Here is an 18831-nt window from a genome sequence, read left to right as displayed (position 1 = left end):
TGTGGGGCACGAACCCACAACCCTGAGATCCAGAGTCTCATGCTCTACTGGCTGAGTCAATGCCTAATGTTTGGTTTCACCACAAAGTTTCATGCAAGCTGAAACTATACACTGCAGAAAGAAAAATAAACTTTGCCACTTTGTGCTCTGTTCTAAAGGCATCGATCAAAAGAGTTTGAAGGATTTGTGGTAGGAACAAAGCCATCAGCTGTAGAAGGTGGATGACGTCAGGAGTCAAGTCTAATGGACTTGTTTGGTATCTGTGTGGTTATAGGAAGCTGAAATGTACAAACATACGGGGTCCTCCAGATTTCTATCTCCAGTACAGCTTCATTTAATCTTTACATGGCAGTTTACTAGTAGTTTACTAGTAAACGTTGCTTCCCCTCCAGGCAGAGACAGTGTCCGTATTCTAGTTCCCTAAGGGAGATTGCGTATCCCTGAACCAGGTACCTGCTAATTTGTTTTTGCGCTTTTCCAAGAGCAATAGACCCAGTGCAGAGGTTTCCAAAGGACATAGTGAGTCCCTTGGGCATACATGAACACTGCCCTGTTTCCTGCTAGGCATCCCACTAATATATGGAGTTCCCAGCCACGGTTCAGATGGGCACATCTTGAAAATCCCTGGTAGCATGGTTAGAAGCAGTGCTGCACTGCTTTGAATAAACAAAGCAGTTTGAGGGTTCTTTCCCAAGTCTATGCGCACCTAAGTGCATATTTGTGGTAACAGCATTCAGCATTCACATCGTTTTTTTTCTTTTCTTGCGTCAAAGCCATTTGGCCAAGGAGTGACTTGATATCCTCCCCCCTTTTGCCCTTGCTGTTGAATTATTTTTGGCAGCACTTGAGGATCAATGCATTTTTCCAGTGTTCTGCCGATGCAGCAGATTGTAAGGTAGAATCCACCCAGCCACAGTGGAGGCAGAGATAGATGAATCACTATAGAACTTAGGTTGAAATCCATCTAAGCGTGGGCATGCACCTATAGCGAAATTTCTAGGAAGTCAGATTGTGCTTGCTGACATTCAACTGTTTTAGAATACAGTGGTACCTCGGGTTGCATACGCTTCAGGTTACATACGCTTCAGGTTACAGACTTCGCTAGCCCAGAAATAGTACCTCGGGTTAAGAACAGACCTACGGAACGAATTAAGTACTTAACCCGAGGTACCACTGTATTATCTGCTGCAAGTGTCTTGATAGTGTGTGGCATTGGCGACAACAATGCATTTCCTGCTTTGTATACCCTAGACCCCATGGTCTAGAAAATAGACGGTGATGGATCCGGAACCCACAGAGCCATGAGAAAAGTCAGTGTGCATGCATTTACCTGTTTTGCACAATTTCTTTATTATTCAAAAAATCCAGGTTTTTGGAGACATGTATTCTGTTTTGTCAAGGGAGAAGGTTAAGGGGTGACAAATTCAAAATGCCACAGAGGTTGTGAGAATCATAGAATCTTAGAATTGTAGAGTTGGAAGAGACCCTGAGGCTCATCTAGTCCAATGCCCTGCAATGCAGGAATATGCAGTTGTCCCACACAGGAATCGAACCTGCAATCTTGGCATTATCAGCACCATACTCTAACCAACTGAGCTATCCAGCTGTCGGATTGGAAAACTCCCTGCAGTGAGGCCAAGTCCTCTGTTGGGTAATCCTAGATGGGCTTGCCCATTCTATCCAGATTATACTTTAAGGATCAGCATAGACTTTGGATGTCATTTAATATAGTTATTAAAATTAAGGATTTTTGTTTTGCAGCAGAACTCAGAATTGACCATGTTCATTGCTTTAATTTCTTTAAGCAGCATTCCCACTAATAATTGGTTTAAATTACTTTAGCATTGATTTGTGCACACATTGTGGCTTTAAGAACTCAAATTTGTGTGGTGCTTCCAGACGTAGATGAGTCTAGATTACTTTTGGTAGCTATGCGAGATCTGGGGCATCCCATGGAAACAAACCATGGTCCCAGGTTTGGATGTATCATCAAGCCCCAAATCATGACTTGACTCCCAGTAGAGTGATAGCGGTGGAGGAGCAAAGTGGCCATGAGTTTCTCACTGTGCACCAGCATGCTTGCCCAATTATGCAAAGTCATAATTTGTCTTAGTGTTATATGAGAACCAGGCCAATGACTGGCTCTCTGGATAAAAGTATCAGAAGAACTATTGCTTTACACATAAGGGTGGTGAACCTTTGGCCCTGTGGACATGGCTGGACTCTCATCTCAGTGTGGCCCATGGTTAGGGATGGTAGGAGTATAGCAGCTTATGGAGGAAGTTTCCCCTGCAGGAAGCTGGGAAGATTTCAGCTATTTATTTGTCTACACGTACAAGATTTGGTACAAGTCTCCTCACTGCCTGCAGTGAGAGCACTTGGTTCTTCGGCCTAATTTTAATTGGCATCACCCATCCCTATCCTAAAGGAGTACGATGAGGCTATATATTGTCTCCCTGCTTATATAACTTATATGCAGAATTCATCATGCAAAAGGCTGGACTCGATAAATCCCAAGCCAGAATTAAGATTGCCAGAAGAAATATCAACAACCTCAGATATGCAGATGACACAACTTCGATGGCAGAAAGTGAGGAGGAATTAAAGAACCTCTTAATGAGGGTGAAAGAGGAGAGTGCAAAATATGGTCTGAAGCTCAACATAAAAAAAACCCTAAGATCATGGCCACTGGTCCCATCACCTCCCTGCAAATAGGGAAGAAATGGAGGTAGTGAGAGATTTTACTTTCTTAGGCTCCATGATCACTGCAGACGGTGACAGCAGTCACGAAATTAAAAGACGCCTGCTCCTTGGGAGAAAAGCGATGACAAACAAGCATCTTAAAAAGCAGAGACATCACCTTGCCAACAAAGGTCCGTATAGCTAAAGCCATGGTTTTCCCAGTAGTGATGTATGGAAGTGAGAGCAGGACCATAATTAAGACTGATCGCCGAAGAATTGGTGCTTTTGAATTATGGTGCTGGAGGAGACTCTTGAGAGTCCCATGGACTGCAAGAAGATCAAACCTATCCATCCTGAAGGAAATCAGCCCTGAGTGCTCACTGGAAGGACAGATCGTGAAGCTGAGGCTCCAATACTTTGGCCACCTCATGAGAAGAGAAGACTCCCTGGAAAAGACCCTGATGTTGGGAAAGATGGAGGGCACAAGGAGAAGGGGACGGCAGAGGACGAGATGGTTGGACAGTGTTCTCGAAGCTACCAGCATGAGTTTGACCAAACTGTGGGAGGCAGTAGAAGACAGTGCCTGGCGTGCTCTGATCCATGGGGTCACAAAGAGTCGGACTAAACGACTAAACAACAACAATCCTATCCTATTTCCTCTTCCTGTGTGCGTCTGCTAAAGTAACAACAAAACATTACCACTTGGTGGCACCAAAAGGCTTGACATAAGGCTCCTTGTTTGCATTGCAGTGTGTAGCAATGCAGCCAGCTAGGTTTCCTTTCTTTGTGAATTGGGGGGTTGATATGTCAGCAATCTGAGTATACTATTCTATGGTTTATAGTGTTCCTAACATCTTGGAACAAAGCAGAGCCGCTATTGTGTGCTCTACGCGGTAACTTGGTGTTCTGCAGCGCAGAGCATTGTTTGGCTCCAGCCCATAAACTTTCACATGAACTTGTGTGGCTTGACATCAGTGACCCTTCTAGGACTGGATCCTCCCATCGCTTGATTGGCTACAAAACCTACATTTCTGTGTCAACGGTACTGGGATTGTCATGATGCTTATGTTCCACATCTGGTAGAGCTAGGCTGAATGCTTTTAACAGTTCATTCTTTCTGGGCGTTCTTTATGCTGTGTTGTAGTTGCTTATGTCAACCAGAAGCTGTTGACTCAAAATGAAAGGATTTGTCGTGAAGCAATGTAGCATCCATAAGCTATAGATGAGTATGTCGCAGCTGTGACAAGTCCAAATGGGAGCTCAATGAGGTTTCATTCCTCAAACACAAATCCCGTCTGAATGACTCTCTTGAGGCTTATCCTCTGGCCTGGTCCTGCCCCCATACCTGGCTTTTCTGATAGGCTGTTAGAATCTATTTGTTTTTGAGGACTTGGGGAATGGGCACGGTGCACACTGATATTTTATCAGCGGGGTTTGAGTCGTGATTGATTTTGGTTTTTAATCCTCAGTTTTTTCTATGATTTGTATCTGATTTTGTTAATTTATTTTAAATTTTCTGTTAGACAGTGTTCAATTTTGAACAGCACAGTATAAATGTTTCAGATTTTTTAAAATTCATTATTCAGCTCTTGATTATAAATTCTGCAGGAATTAAGCAGGTACTTAATGAAACATGCACAAGACAGATTGGTCTACATAGCTGCCAGGATCTGCTGCTTCACTGAACAAAAGGAAAGTTTTTACATGCAACATTACCTTTAGTAAACAACAAAACAATATCAACTTGGTATGAAAAGGCAACATTCATCCAAATTAGGACCCACGGGTCTATTGTATTATGTGCTGTATACTGTAATTATATCAATAGATCTAGCAATATTTACAAATCGGTTAACACATTGCATGTTCAAACAGGAAAATGTCACAATGCAAAACAGGGGTTCTTCAAAGGAAAGAGAGAGAGAGGACAAGCAAACACTCAACCAAATGTGAAAATAGGCAAGAATGAAGCATATAGTTCATTTGTTACAAGCATTCCAACATGCTAGGGTTTGAAACGCCATATATATATTCTCAACACTGGAGCCACACCAGACAGAAGACTGAGGGCTTCTCCACACTTACCCTTTTGCCCAGCTCTTTCCAGGCAAAGGTCCACGCTTTAACACTCTTTAAAGTTGATTCGGAGCAAATGTCAATTTGGGGTTTTCACAGGGAAAGCTCTGGAGCAAAACAAAAGTTGCTCTGACACAGAGCTTTATAAAGCTTGGACCATGCCTAAAAAGAGCGAAGGAAAGGGAACACTGGATAAGCCCTTGGGAGTGGCCATGTGTGTGACAGAGCTCTTCTTCAGATAGCACCAAACCCTTTTGAAATGAATCCTAATTCTGCCTTGATACCTGTTCTTTAAAGTTGAAATATTCTTTATCAAGAGCGCTTCAGCGAACCAAGGGCTTGTCCAAATGAGCAGAATGTGGATTTGCACGGGCCTGTGTCCCCGTGCAGGGGCATCAACATGACACCCTCCCCATCCCAGTGTTGTCATGAACTGTTCCCCTTTGAAATGTGGGTTTGCTTGCTTGCTTGCTTTTAATATTTGGAAAGTCCAAAGCCATTAGGATTTAAAACTGCCACATTTGAAATTAGAAAGGTCTCAAACAACACTGGGTTGGGGGTCCACATTTTGATCTGATGTGGACAAACCCCAACACTGATAACTCAAGAGTACATCTATGTTAGCTGCTTTCTTCCCAGCATTGATACCCCCTGCATGGGTTGCACGATGCTATGCTAACTGCCTGTCCTGCTCATTTCCTTTCCTTCTAGGGAAACTGTCTTGCTTAACTCTCTTTCTCTTCCTTCTTTTTTATATGCTTCGCTAATATCAAGCAGGCGTAAATAATCCCTTTTCTGCTTCTGGAGCACAGTTGGTTAAATAGGCAAATCTGTAGTCTTTCCGTGACAGGCAGGCAGAGAATAATCTCTGCACCCACCTCCAGATACTGATCTAAATCGGCATTTTGCTGCATCAGCAAGCTAAAAATATCCCCTCTGTTTACTGCACTGGGCACGGTAGACTTCTACGAGAGCAATAGGAAAACAGGGAGGAGGCAAGCAAAGCATGAAAGGGGCTGCAGAAGTAGTGCCAAAGCAGCTTCCACCTTCTTACCTGTATATGTTCAGGTAATGGCTTGTGCTGCCTGTTTTAAGACTGTGATGGAAACATCCTGCTTGCTCTAAATAAATGAATAACTTGGAACAAAGGTTCCCAAGGCAGCTGTAATGTGTCCATAGCGCATGCATGGGATGTATTCTGCTGCTTGGGAGGTTTTCACTGTCTCAGCAGGCACAGAGGAAAAATGTACTGTATTCCGATCTTTCAAAGCGACCCCTCTTCCAGCAAGGGAGGGATAAACCACAGCTGTACCAGTCTGGGGTCTCATCCATGCCATACATTCAGAGCATGTGGCTTCCCCCCCACCCAAGTGTTATATGACTTTTAAGGTCTTAGATATATAATAAATGTTCATAAATGTACCAAGCAAACACGTACATAAATATATAAAACACATGTCTGAAGCAGCACAGGAAGACAGCCCTGAAACCATTTTGACTCCCAAGCTGACCAAATGTTTCTCTGCAAGGAGGGAGGAGGTGAAAAAAACCTTCCTTGTTATAGGAATTGGGTAATCACCATTTCAAAGGAATGGGCAGACTACCAGGAAAGGCAGTCAGATAAGGCATTATCAGATAACCTGACAGACAGGAAAAACAACAACATTCAAATTTCTGTGGTAGACCGCCTTTTCTGTGATGTAGGTACAATGTTTGTGGGGGGTGGTCATGGGTTACACCCCTTCTGTGATGTGTGTATGATGTACGGAGGGGTGGTCTTGAGCTCCAGGGCAGGGAATTTAAAATGTCTATATAAGGGCAGGCACACCTTTGTTCTGGGTCCTCCTCCGTCTTCCTGCATGTGAGGGGAGGACCCTGTTGCAACAGCTTTAATAAAGATCAGGCTTACTAGCTGCTTTGCTTCTCAATATTCTCTGATTGGCCTCTGTTATTTTCTCCTACCAATAGGGAACCTACGTAAGGACTCTATGTGGGCTCTTGGATAGCCCCTAAGGGAAAAAGGGCAGATTTTGTTTACAACTCAAGAATCCTGGAAACTGTAGTTGACCCCTCCCAGAGCTACAATTTCCAGCCCCCAGTACAGTTCCCACGATTCTTTGGTGGAAGCCATGTGCATTAAAATCTCTCTGGGATAGCTCAGTCGGATAAAGATGAGACTCTCAATCTTGGGGACATGGGTTCGAGACCCACTTTGGGCAAAAGATTCCTGCAATGCAGGGGATTGGACTAGATGACTCTTGTGGTCCCTTCCAACTCTACAATTCTATGTAAATGTATGGCAGAGATGTGACACAGAGCAGAATTTTTACCAAGCCGTTTTTAGAGAACACCCCACCCCCACCCGAAAAAGAGAGAGAGAAGCTTGGCTGTGCCCTTCACAGGAAGTAAATGTCCATTCACCAACTTACTGGGCCTACTAGTTGCTGGAGCCCAAGGAAGGGAGCTCAGTCTTCAGATTCCAAGCTGTTGTCCTGCTTTTGCCTGCCACCTCCACTTTCTCCTTCTCCATCTCAGTTGTTGCGGGGAACTACAGAGTCTCCCTTGTGCCCCGAGGGGGCATGTGCCTTAAGAGCTGTCCCCCGCCCCCATGGCATCCCTTGAGATGCTCAATATGCACGTGTGGAGCCACTCATAATTTGCCTTGCAGGTTTAGCCGCTGTTGTGTTTCAGGATTCTTAGCAGCAGCGGCAGCGAAGAAGAAGAAGAAGTAGAAGAAGAAGAAGAAGAAGAGGTGCATACATTTACTGGCGCCTCCTTCCAGTGTTCTAGGCCAGGGAGATCATCTGCATATGAAGCATTACATCTCTGTGCTCCTAAAATGCAACTCCTGACTTCAAGTCAAGAGGCTGCTGCTGTTCACAGACCTGGAGGTGCTTTTCTGACTGTAGCATCCTTTACATTACCAGATAGGTCTGGACATGTCATGTTGAGAACAAGCAAATGGACAAGCAGAGGGAAACAAACAAACAAATAAACAGGCTCATCTGTACTTGTCCCAAGCCTAAAAAGCATGGGGCTGAATGGTTTTCCACTTGTCCTTTGCTTTTTAAGGATGCACCTTAGTGGTTTTGCATTTGCCTTGCAACATTCCTATGGAAAACACATTTTTTACTGCTGATTTGGAACAAGCGGCAATCCGCAGAAAATCCAATTGCTGTTTGGTCCTCAGCGGTAACCTCTGGGTTTCCCCAGGGGGAAGTAATGGGGCAAGCAGAGGTGTGGATGAGCCCAGAGAGGCGGCTTCCAAAGGTTCAGCAACAATCGTTTACCGTATTTTTCACTCTATAGGACGCACCTTTCCCCCTCCAAAAATGAAGGGGAAATGTGTGTGCGTCCTATGGAGCAAATGCAGGCTTTCGCTGAAGCCTGGAGAGCGAGAGGAGTCGGTGCGCACCAACCCCTCTCGCTCTCCAGTCTTCAGGCAGCTATCCGCAAGCCTTCTGAGCGAGGCGGGAGTTCCCCTCCTAAAAACTAGGTGCGCCCTATGGTCCGGTGCACCCTATGGAGCGAAAAATACGGTAAGTTCCATTGCATTTCCAGTTGTGGGACTCTTTGAGTTGTCATGATTCAAAATGGATCCGGCTTGTTTCTAGTGATTGTTTCTAGTGACCCTTATAAAAGTCTCTGCTTCCCTTCATTTTCAAGGGCAAGCAATGTGTCTGTCAGGATCCTATTGCCCATGCAATACTGTACTGAGTGAACATAGAAGTTAGGCTTGTGCCAGTCACAGCAGATGGGGCCTTAGAGACCAAGTGACATCTTAAAATGTCAAATTCTCTTTCTTTCCTCTCTGTCCAGTTTCCGTATGCTGCCCCACCGCCCCAGGAGCCAGTGAAGACACTGCGAAGCCTGATCAACGTCCGAAAGGACACATTGCGCCTAGTCAAGTAAGTCGCTGTTGCTCCACAACAGGGGTTTGTAGCACTGATGTTGAACCATAATTTATTTTAAACCGGTTTAACTCAAGGAGCTGACCTTATAACTTCCCAATCCAAATTCCTTTGGTTGTGGGGACAAACCATGAGCTCTGGTTTGCATGTAATGTGAAGCCAACCTCTGGTTGCTTTCCCTCCTGTCGTGTCCCAGGCAGAAGTGGGGAAGGAGCAACCTGGGAACTTGAGCACTAACACGCTGCCCCTTGTTTTAAACTACGGTTTAACGTGATGTGTAAACTAGGCAGCTGCTGTCAACCTTGGTGAGCCCAAAAATTCTGCAAGGATTGGGTCTTTTTCAGCCTTGCTACCAGAAATCCTTTTGAGTGGCTATGTGATGAAATGAATCTGGGATTTTCTGCACGGAGAGCATGTATGAGCTATGCCCCTTCCCTTCCTCACTTCATCAGATAACTCTGTAAAAGCATCCTCAAGCATAAATGATTTTTTAAAGGTGCCAAACATACCTTGGCCTTCCTAAATATATATATATGGACCATGAGCACTTGTCTAATAGGATAGATGGGGTGTTATACACAGTGAGTGCTGTGTGCCTTTGCAGTTATTCATTCTGACAAAGGGTGCCCTCTGTTAGGTGCCTGAGAGCTGGTTTTTCTTAATTTCCCGGGCACAAAATTACTGCATTTAAGTGGCAGAATGCATGCATGGTGTGCCAGTTATGAATGCTGCATATGTGTGTAAATGAGCTGGTTTCCCTTCAATAGAAGAAACAGAGGCTTGGTCCTTTTCCCAGTTTCGGTTACTGTTTTTAAATGCTCAGGTCTTTGCTGCTCATTAAACATGAAAGGCTCATCCTTCCCCCAGCCTCCCGCATACTTGGGCAAACTCAGCTGCTCAGAACACACATGCCATCCACAGATGAGAGTGTCATGCATTGTTTTGCTCCTTTAAACCCCCCCTCCCCCCATTTGAACTTGACTTCAAAAAGCAAGGCTTGAATTTAGGTAAGTCTGTTTGCTCCGTTTTGATAATGGTCTGCTGGAAGCAATCCCATCAGCTGCAGTACAGCAGGGGAGATCCGTTTGTAGCTCCTCAAGATTAGTGCAGAGATTATCTGGCTCTTTTGGAGGAGGAGTTACACAGATGCCCTGTAAGACAAGGAGACAGGCTGTTTGTGCCTTTATATCTCTATCTTCTCCACTTGGCTTTCAGGGTCACTTCAGGTGACAACAGGATTAGACGGAGTTGAATTCACTCCTGTTGCTGGGCTAAAATCAGAGCCAAATAAAATTCAGCAGTTTAGAGCTCAGGACCTGAGGGGTTGCTGTGTGTGTGTGTGTGTGTGTGTGTGTGTGTGTGTGTGTGTAGAGGGACTGACCTAGCAAAGACTGTGGGCAGTATAGCGGCAGTAATGAAACTGAAGGGATGTTCTCTACCAGTTTAACATGCCGTGAATTTGGTTACTAAGATTGCCCTTTCCTTACTTGCATTCTGGATTCAATTTGCATTTGTGTTTTCAGCTATTTTCAGAGGGATGTTGCCAAGGCCTGGGAAGTCAGGCATGCAGAAAAGGCAGAGGAAAGAAAGGGGGGGGGGGAGCCTTTTGGTAGCCCTTCCCCCACCACTGCTGCCAGTGGCTGTGTGCATGGGTATCCAGAGGGGGCTCCCTCCCTGACAGTGGGTGGGTGTGAAGTAAATACCCCAATACATAAACAAGGATACATAATTTAGCACCACAGAATTGGTCTGCCATTTCTGCCATTTCCAGAGGTCTGTTCTTAACCTGAAACTGTTCCTAACCTGAAGCCCCACTTTAGCTAATGGGGCCTCCCACTGCTGCTGCGCCACCGCCGCACAATTTCTGTTCTCATCCTGAAGCAAAGTTCTTAACCCGAGGTACTATTTCTGGGTTAGCGGAGTCTGTAACCTGAAGCGTATGTAACCCGAGGTCCCACTATATATATTTAAAGCACTGTGATACCACTTTAATAGTCATAGAGAATCCTGGGAACTGTGGTTTGAGGGGAGGGGAATTGTCAGGTAAGCACACTTAACAAACTACAGCTCCCATGTGTCTTTGAGGTGTGTATGTAGGAAGCCATAACTGTTAAAGTGGTATAAGAGTGCTTTAAATGTTTGGCACAGACGAGACCCCTCTGTCGTTTCTCAACATGGTAGTCCTGGCAGCTTGATGATGCTGTACTTCTACCCACAGCTGAAACTCAGTTCTTTATCTGACTCCCACTCACCTTTTTAACTCATTGCACTGCTTGCTACAATCAATTTCACCCACCCGGCAACTTCATTTCCGATAATATTGACCCACACCATAGTAATCCATTTTAAACAAAATAATAATAATAATAAAACAGCAGGAACACTGGGTTTCTCTTGCCATGCTTACTGACTCTGCAAACATAGCATGGGGCACCAAAGCCCCACCGAGACACAGGATTTCATTTCCAAAATAGTTACCTTCAGGGTCCAGCTCAGCCCCTTGCCCCAGAGGAGTGTGGCCAGAAGCATCAGCTTTGGGTAGAGATTTGTTTGAACTCGCTTGATGTAGCAGGGATGAAATGGGTGTCTGGAAGGAAGAAGGGGATGGCATCACATTTTGCTGTCTTACTGTGGCAGGTGGGTGTGGACGTCTGGCCAGGCTTAGCAAATGGGATGCTTCAGGGTTACCGTATTTTTCGTCCTATAGGACGCACTTTCCCCCCTCCAAAAATGAAGGGGAAATGTGTGTGCGTCCTATGGGGTGAATGCAGGCTTTCGCTGAAGCCCGTTTTGGGGACTGGGGTCGGGGGAAGCTCAGGCTTCCCCCGCCCGCAAGCTCCGGGAGCGATGGCGAGGTTGCGCAACCTCCCCTTCGCTCCCGGACCCCCAGCCCCAAGGCTAAAAACGAAGCCAGGACAGCTAGCGGGATCCATCCCGCTTGCTGTCATGGCTTCTTTGCTCTTTGGGGCTCGGGGGGGGGAAATAAAAATTTCCCCTTTATTCCCCCCCCCCCAAAAAATAAGTGCGCCCTGTGGGCCAGTGCACCCTATAGGGCGAAAAATACGGTAATTTAACTGAGGACCTGGAGTTTGTGTCAATGTTAGATGGGCTGCATGCATACAGTTGCCTCCAGGGGTTAAATGTTTTAAAGTTCTGCTGCAGGTGTGCTTGCAGCACAAGCCATTTACTTTCTTAATGTTTACTTTAGCATAGTGGTAGCCAATGTAGCACCATGCATTTGTTGTTGGACTCACCATCCTTGAACGCTGGCCATGCCTGCTGGGGCTGACGGGTGTCGTATTCCAACAACATCTGGAGGGCTGTTTTAGCAGAAGAGAGGTCAAATAACTTCTTGGGCATTTTGAGTTGGGTCCTTTCTGTTTGTTGCAAGGTCTAGAGCAGGCATAGGCAAACTCGGCCCTCCAGGTGTTTTGGGACTACAACTCCCATCATCCCTAGCTAACAGGACCAGTGGTCAGGGATGATGGGAGTTGTAGTCCCAAAACACCTGGAGGGCTGAGTTTGCCTATGCCTGGTCTAGAGCTAGACTAATTTCTTTGCCTGCGTCTTTATCTACCAGGTGTGCGGAGGAAGTGAAGACTCCAGGGGAAGAAGTCAGCAAAGCCAAAGTCCATTACAATGTGGAATTCACATTCGACACTGATGCCCGGGTGGCTATAACAATTTATTACCAGGCTACTGAAGAATTCCAAAATGGAGTAGTGAGGTAAATATAACGAAAGCTGGGTTGGGGAGTGTTTGCTTCCCACAGAATCAGACAGCTTAATAATAATAATTCTGAATTTTTTCTTGCATACTCAGACAGGGTGTCTGCATTTTTTGCACCACCAGTGAATGGAGGAAGGAGGTGGACTGCACCTCCTGGCTCTGCTAATAGCACCCATATGTTCAGCGCAACATTTGAAAGGAGAGCCTATTCACGTGTGCATAGGAAAGCACATGGGCTTTCCGTACACTTGGGAAGCCTGCACCGCTTCTCCCAGCCCCACCTTGGTGTTAGATGTACCTTTAAACATAAGAAGAGCCTGCTGGATCAGGCCAATGCCCTGTCTAGTCCAGCATCCTGTGCTCACAGTGGCCAACCAGATGCCTGTGGAAAACTCTCAAGCAGGACCCAAGCACAAAAGTACTCTTCCCTTCCTTTGGTTTCTAGCAGCTGGTATTCAGAAGCATTAACTGCTGGGAAACAGCTGCACAAAGTGCAAAATGAATTAATATGCCAATGGCTAGAATGCAGAGCAGTTTAAAAAAACACCTGCTTTAGAATTAATAGAACTCTGGGTATTTTGAGTGGCACCTTAAGACTAACACAGTTAATTATGGTGTATTCTTTTGTGGGCCAGGGTCTTACTTCATTGGATCCTTAGTTGATGGTTTGTACATATATGGGTGGAAAGGGAGAGAAAATGTTAGCAGTGAGGCCATAGGAAAACAAAATACAAGAAAATAAGGAAACTGGAGTTGCTTTACAGCATAAACATGTAAAATAAGGGCAGTGACCATTCGCAAAGCAGTGCGAATGATAACACAAACATCCTGACATTGCTAAGTTTATTGAAACATCCATTCTGGGACAGAGCAAACACTAGTATAAAATGCATGTAGTTTGCAGTTCTCTTGTATGCTACCGTAAAGCTAAGTTGGCAGAGTCCTCAAGGGACGAGGCTGCAAATCACTGTAGGTTCAGGCAGGGAGCCAACATGTGTAAATCATTCTGGAAGAGCAAGGGCAGGTGACCAGAGAAAAGGCCACACACATTGGGCCCAGAAGCAGAATAGATTAAAAGCACCTAAACAGCAACAAAAAGCCAAGTGGGTTGTTGTAAGGGCCTTGTGTTGAGCTTGCTATATGTGCAGGGGGAAGAAATCAACTAGACACAAGTTAATGGATGGGCAGAAAGATTACCTGCAAGGGTCTGTGTAGCAATTTGAGCTGTGGAATCTTGGAATCAGTGTCAGCCTGTCACAAGGGAGAATTCATCCTAGAACAGCATTTGACAGCAGGCACAGAATCAAGAGTAATATGGCATCTGATAACATCTCTGCGCATTTGCAGAAAAGGCAATGTTGCAGTGGCATACTGAAGCCAATCTGAGTTGAATTATGTAGATGCTATCAGGATGTAGATGAGTGACTCACCATGGATCAATGTCAGCGTGGGCTACCACATGCTGGGGTTGTTCTGGAAATCGGCCTTGAGGATACCATTAGAGAATCTTGATTGGACGCTTGATATTCTGGATAATAAGGAAGTGGCTGTCGGGGGATAGTAATATAATGCAGACCTGAAATCCCTTTGAACTAGTAAGAGCCTGTTAGAGATAAAGCTGGTTTGTTGCATGGAGGAAGATATTTGTCTTGGAGTGCATTTGGGAATGCTACATGTTGGGATTCAAGAATAATTAGCACACGTTCTTTGTTGTCTTCCCTTTCCATGGTAGTTACATCCCCAAAGACAATAGTTTGCAATCGGAGACTGTCCACTACAAGCGAGGGGTGTGCCAGCAGTTCTGCCTCCCCTCCCACACTGTCGATCCCTCAGAATGGACTGAAGAGGAGGTAAGGCAAAGTGGGTTTGCAAATGTGGGAAGGGAGTTTAAGGGATATTTTCAGCACTGGAGGGGAGGCATAATAATTAAGGAGTCCTTAGTACGTTGTAAGGACCCATCCTGATAATACCAGTGCAGCAGGATACTGCCCTATGGGAATTTACAAACAGAAAAGATGCAAGCAGACTATATTGTAGTATAGAGGGAACTTGAGTCCATTCATCTCTTTTAAAAATGCAGTATTGATACAGAAGCACTTAGCAACTCTAGGTGTTACTAGGGGCCGATGCCCCTGCTCACTTTGCTCACCACTGTATATATTCCTTTCTTCCTTCTTGTTCTTTGCAGCTGGCCTTTGATCTGGACCGTGAAGTCTACCCCATGGTGGTTCTTGCAGTGGTAGATGAGGGAGATGGTAAGCGATGCTCTTAAGGTTTGGATTTATTTTGGCACTGAGTTAACATGGATGCTCAAATGATTTTTGCCTGGCAAGCTGTAGCTGTACTTTTTGCAACCCAGTTTCTGTTTAGATAACCACATCCCAGCTATCCATCAGATGCCCTGCTGAGTGACATTAGCAAACAAATACACTCTGAAAACTGCCTATAATGAGCTATTTGTACACATTTAATTGATCTGTTTGTAGGTTTTACCAACTTGAATTGTGTTCGTCAGTGGACACCTGCAATTGCAGAAAACCTGTACTGGGGTGACAAATCTATCACCCTCCACGTATTGGCAAACTGCATCTGGCATCATCCCTGGCCATTGGCCTTTCTGGATGGAGGTGATGAGAGCTGAAGTGCAACTGTGTCTGTTACTCTGTGAGAAACCCAGCCAGATGGGCAGGATACAATTAATTAATTGCCATCCCTGACCTCTATCATCTATATACAGGCTTCCGCATGTGTGTGTCAATCACTCTCATTCTTGCCTGTTGCCTTGCAGAGCATATGGGCCATTGCCATGTACTCCTGGCAACGTTTGAGAAGGTGAGTGTGGTCTTTCTCTTGACTTCTTGTCCAAGCTAGCTTTTATGCCCAGAAATCTGGCCTCCCAAATGTGGGTAAAGAGTTTGCTCTCAAAGCAAGTCCGTGGTCAAAGGGTTAGGAAGACTGCTGAGCCGCTTGGGTAAATTGGCAAGGGGCAAGCTCTGTAGACTTCTCCAGCCTCTGCTTCCCACCACATTCTCCAAGTTACATGACTTTGGATCATGAGGAATGGCTTGGAGAGCTGCCCAAGCTTCCAAGAAGCAGCCAGGATCTCTGAACAATGTTGGCCTTTTTGGTAGAAGAAAAGTTCTGGACCCTCTTCTCAGTGGCGTAGCGTGGGTTCTCAGCACCCGGGGCAAGGCAAGTAATTTGCGCCCCCTAACCCGGGGCAAGGCAAGTAATTTGCGCCCCCTAACCCGTGGATTTTAGCACTCGAGTCTCTTCCGCACCCCCTCCAGATGTTGCGCCAGGTGCAGCAGGCCCCCCTGCACCCCCCACGCTACGCCACTGCTCCCACCACAAGTCTTCAGGACAGCCATCCGAAGGCTGGCGCGGGGAGAAGGTCTCTCCGCCCGACCGCCAGGCTTCGGAGCAGCCTTCCGAAGGCTGGTGCGGGGAGAAGGTCTCTCCGCCCCACCGCCAGGCTTCGGAGCAGCCTTCCGAAGGCTGGTGCGGGGAGAAGGTCTCTCCGCCCGACCGCCAGGCTTCGGAGCAGCCTTCCGAAGGCTGGCGCGGGGAGAAGGTCTCTCCGCCCCACCGCCAGGCTTCGGAGCATCCTTCCGAAGGCTGGCGCGGGGAGAAGGTCTCTCCGCCTCACCGCCAGGCTTCAGAGCAGCCTTCCGAAGGCTGGCGCGGGGAGGAGGTCTCTCCGCCCCACCGCCAGCCTTCGGAGGAGGTCCGAGGACAGTGGGGTTCCTGCTTCCTCCAGGAGGGCCGGCCAAACGCGCCCCCCCCAAATGTTGCGCCCGGTGCGGCCGGCACCCCTGGCACCCCCCACGCTACGCCACTGCCTCTTCTATATAACAGGATTTCATGGAATCGGAGGGGATCTGAGGATGGTGATCCTACTGAGCACCTGAGGTTGCTTGTTTGGCGCTCTGCTACACAGTGATATTGGTAGCACTGTCTATTCGCCGTACGCCCAAACACCAAAGAAGAGGGGCATTAATGTTCAACAGGGGATATAATCAGAAGACGTGCCTGTGGAACCAACCCAAACTCGCTTATACCAAAACAAATCAAGCCCCCACCCCCCAGTTCCTTCAGTTAATTAACACACACTCACACCTTGTACGCAGGCTGAGTGAATGTAAAAAATATTTATGTGACTACACAGCGAAATAAATATAAAGGATTAGAGGCTGCTTTTGAACTGTAGCAATCTTTTGTGAGCGTTTGAATAGTAAAGAAGAGTGCTAGGAGAGTTGAAAGGGGAGTGATGCTTAGAAGATTCCTGGAGCACAAGGCACAACATGAATAGGATGCATTCCTTTTGCATTCTGCTACAAGGCGGACGCGTTCTTTTTTAAAGCGGATGCTCTTCAGTAGGCGAATTCTGTTTCATCGCAAATGTATTCTGTGAAGCCTCTTTTGACAGACTAAAGCCCTATCTGATCGTTTGTGTTTTTCTCCCAGCATGCCGACGGCAGCTTTTGTGTGAAGCCCCTCAAACAGAAGCAAGTGGTGAGTGTGTGGTTGGTGCTTGGTGGTGGCTGCTTGCTGCTTTAGTTCAGGTGTGTCCCTGGTTACCACTTTTCTGGGAAAGCTGCCTAGAATCACTGAAGACCCCGAGACACAAGTATATTTGGGTGATAGCCAACATTAGTCATACTCAGATTAGATCCATTTTAAGTCCATCCATTTCAGTGGGCTACCTCTGAGTTGGATATTGCCCAGTTGGGAGGGGGGGCATATGAGTTGGGGTCAGATTTGTTTGGGATCTCCATCCCAGTCTAGTCTCAACCGTCCGTGCCTATTGCAGAGAGCATTTAGAGAAAAGGCATTGGGAAGCCATGGATTAGGGAAAATTAGAGAACGGTTTGATGTTAGAACCAATGGATGATCCCTCATTAGGACATGTCGTTTTAGGGATGAAACTTAATTTTTGCAAGTTTCTTCCGTGAGGGGTCATAAAAATATGTGTTTGGAAGCCTACGTCTGATGAAGAAGCACACAATCTGCTTTGAGGAAAAAAAATGTAGAATTCTAATTTTACCTTCCAAAAATGTCAGGCAATGCTAAATAATAAAAGAATAAAATTAATATATAATAAAACCGCAAGTATTTGGCAATCTTTTAAAAAAAGAATTCTATGCAATTTTACACATATTTTACTTTACATAATTTACAAACAAAATTAATTATATATATTTAACCAAAATATCTTTTGATTTCCCAAGTCATGTTACAGCCTTTTAGCACCCCTCCTTTTGGGAATTTGAAAGTTGAAAAATTCAACATGCCATAGCATTTAAGTATTGCATAGAAACATGGAGTTTACTTTCCCACAATAATGGGCTAGTGTGTGTGTGTTTAGGTGGGCTGAAGCAGACTGGTATCTTTGGATTAGAGAAGTTCTTGTTTCTCATAGAAGCTGTCTGTAGTCCTCCCCCTCCTCCCGAAGGAGCCCATTTTTTTACTCTACTTACTTCCAATTACTTATGTGTTGATTCTCTTTCCTTGCCCATGTAGGTGGACGGAGTGAGCTACCTCCTTCAAGAGATCTATGGGATAGAAAACAAATATAATACACAGGATTCCAAGGTGAGTACTGAAGCAGAGGATGCAGGGCAAGTTCACATGCTGTAAAAATACACATGAAATAGACTCAAGAAGGATTTGTTTTCATACGAGAGAATTCGCCTTGGAAAGCTGCTGTGGCAGAAATTTTAAAATTTAAAAGGGGAGGACCTCTTAACATTTAGCTACTGCTCAATTTTTACAGTTCTCTTCTCCCCCACCTCCAATACATCTGTGTAAACACAGCAAAACAGCATTCCCTTTAATTCAAACTCATTAAGGAAATATTTGAACGTCACATTTCACCTACCTGTTTTGTATTTTTGCTTTGGTTTCCTTTCCTTTCCAGGTGGCAGAAGATGAGGTGAGCGACAATAGTGCAGAATGTGTAGTCTGCCTCTCTGACGTCCGGGACACCTTGATCTTACCTTGCCGCCACCTTTGCCTCTGCAATACCTGCGCTGACACCTTGCGTTACCAAGCCAACAACTGCCCCATCTGCAGGCTGCGTAAGTCCGCGAGCTTCTTTACACCTTGATGTTTGTCCAAATTAGAGGTAGCCATATCCTGGAAAAATCCTATTTGATCCTCTGACTTTGGAAAGTTAACATTCATTTTTCATTGTTGACAAAATCCTGTCAGATTTTGCATGCAGTATCTTATTTTTAATTATTGCCAATTTTTGGTCACCATGGGCAAATTATAGCGTATGTTGTTATATTGCACCTGTCTTCTGAGGGAGCTTCCAGGCAGGGGCTTATTATTGCAAAGAGTCATTCAAATATCTCGTATGGGCTGTTGACAACAGGGGTTTCCAAATCAGATTTAACCCAGTAAGGGTAAATCCGGATTAAATTTATGG

The 18831-nt window shown here is 45.6% G+C and overlaps 1 protein-coding gene across 4 annotated transcripts in view; it reads left to right on the top strand.

The window, feature by feature from the left end:
- RNF157 (ring finger protein 157) overlaps positions 1 to 18831 on the top strand; it is a 77865-nt gene that overhangs the window by 36548 nt on the left and 22486 nt on the right. For all 4 annotated transcript variants that reach the window (XM_080993757.1, XM_080993758.1, XM_080993760.1 and 1 more), the window contains exons 3-10: positions 8578 to 8666; positions 12250 to 12396; positions 14131 to 14248; positions 14587 to 14653; positions 15187 to 15230; positions 16866 to 16913; positions 17922 to 17993; positions 18319 to 18478. In XM_080993757.1, the coding sequence (XP_080849883.1) occupies positions 8578 to 8666; positions 12250 to 12396; positions 14131 to 14248; positions 14587 to 14653; positions 15187 to 15230; positions 16866 to 16913; positions 17922 to 17993; positions 18319 to 18478 (745 nt within the window). The remainder of the gene's footprint in view (positions 1 to 8577; positions 8667 to 12249; positions 12397 to 14130; positions 14249 to 14586; positions 14654 to 15186; positions 15231 to 16865; positions 16914 to 17921; positions 17994 to 18318; positions 18479 to 18831) is intronic.

This window comes from Podarcis pityusensis (assembly GCF_964106645.2).
Source record: "Podarcis pityusensis genome assembly, chromosome: 2".
Classification (NCBI taxonomy): domain Eukaryota; kingdom Metazoa; phylum Chordata; class Lepidosauria; order Squamata; family Lacertidae; genus Podarcis; species Podarcis pityusensis.
Note: the sequence above shows the minus strand (reverse complement) of the source record. Positions and strands in the feature narration are given on the sequence as shown.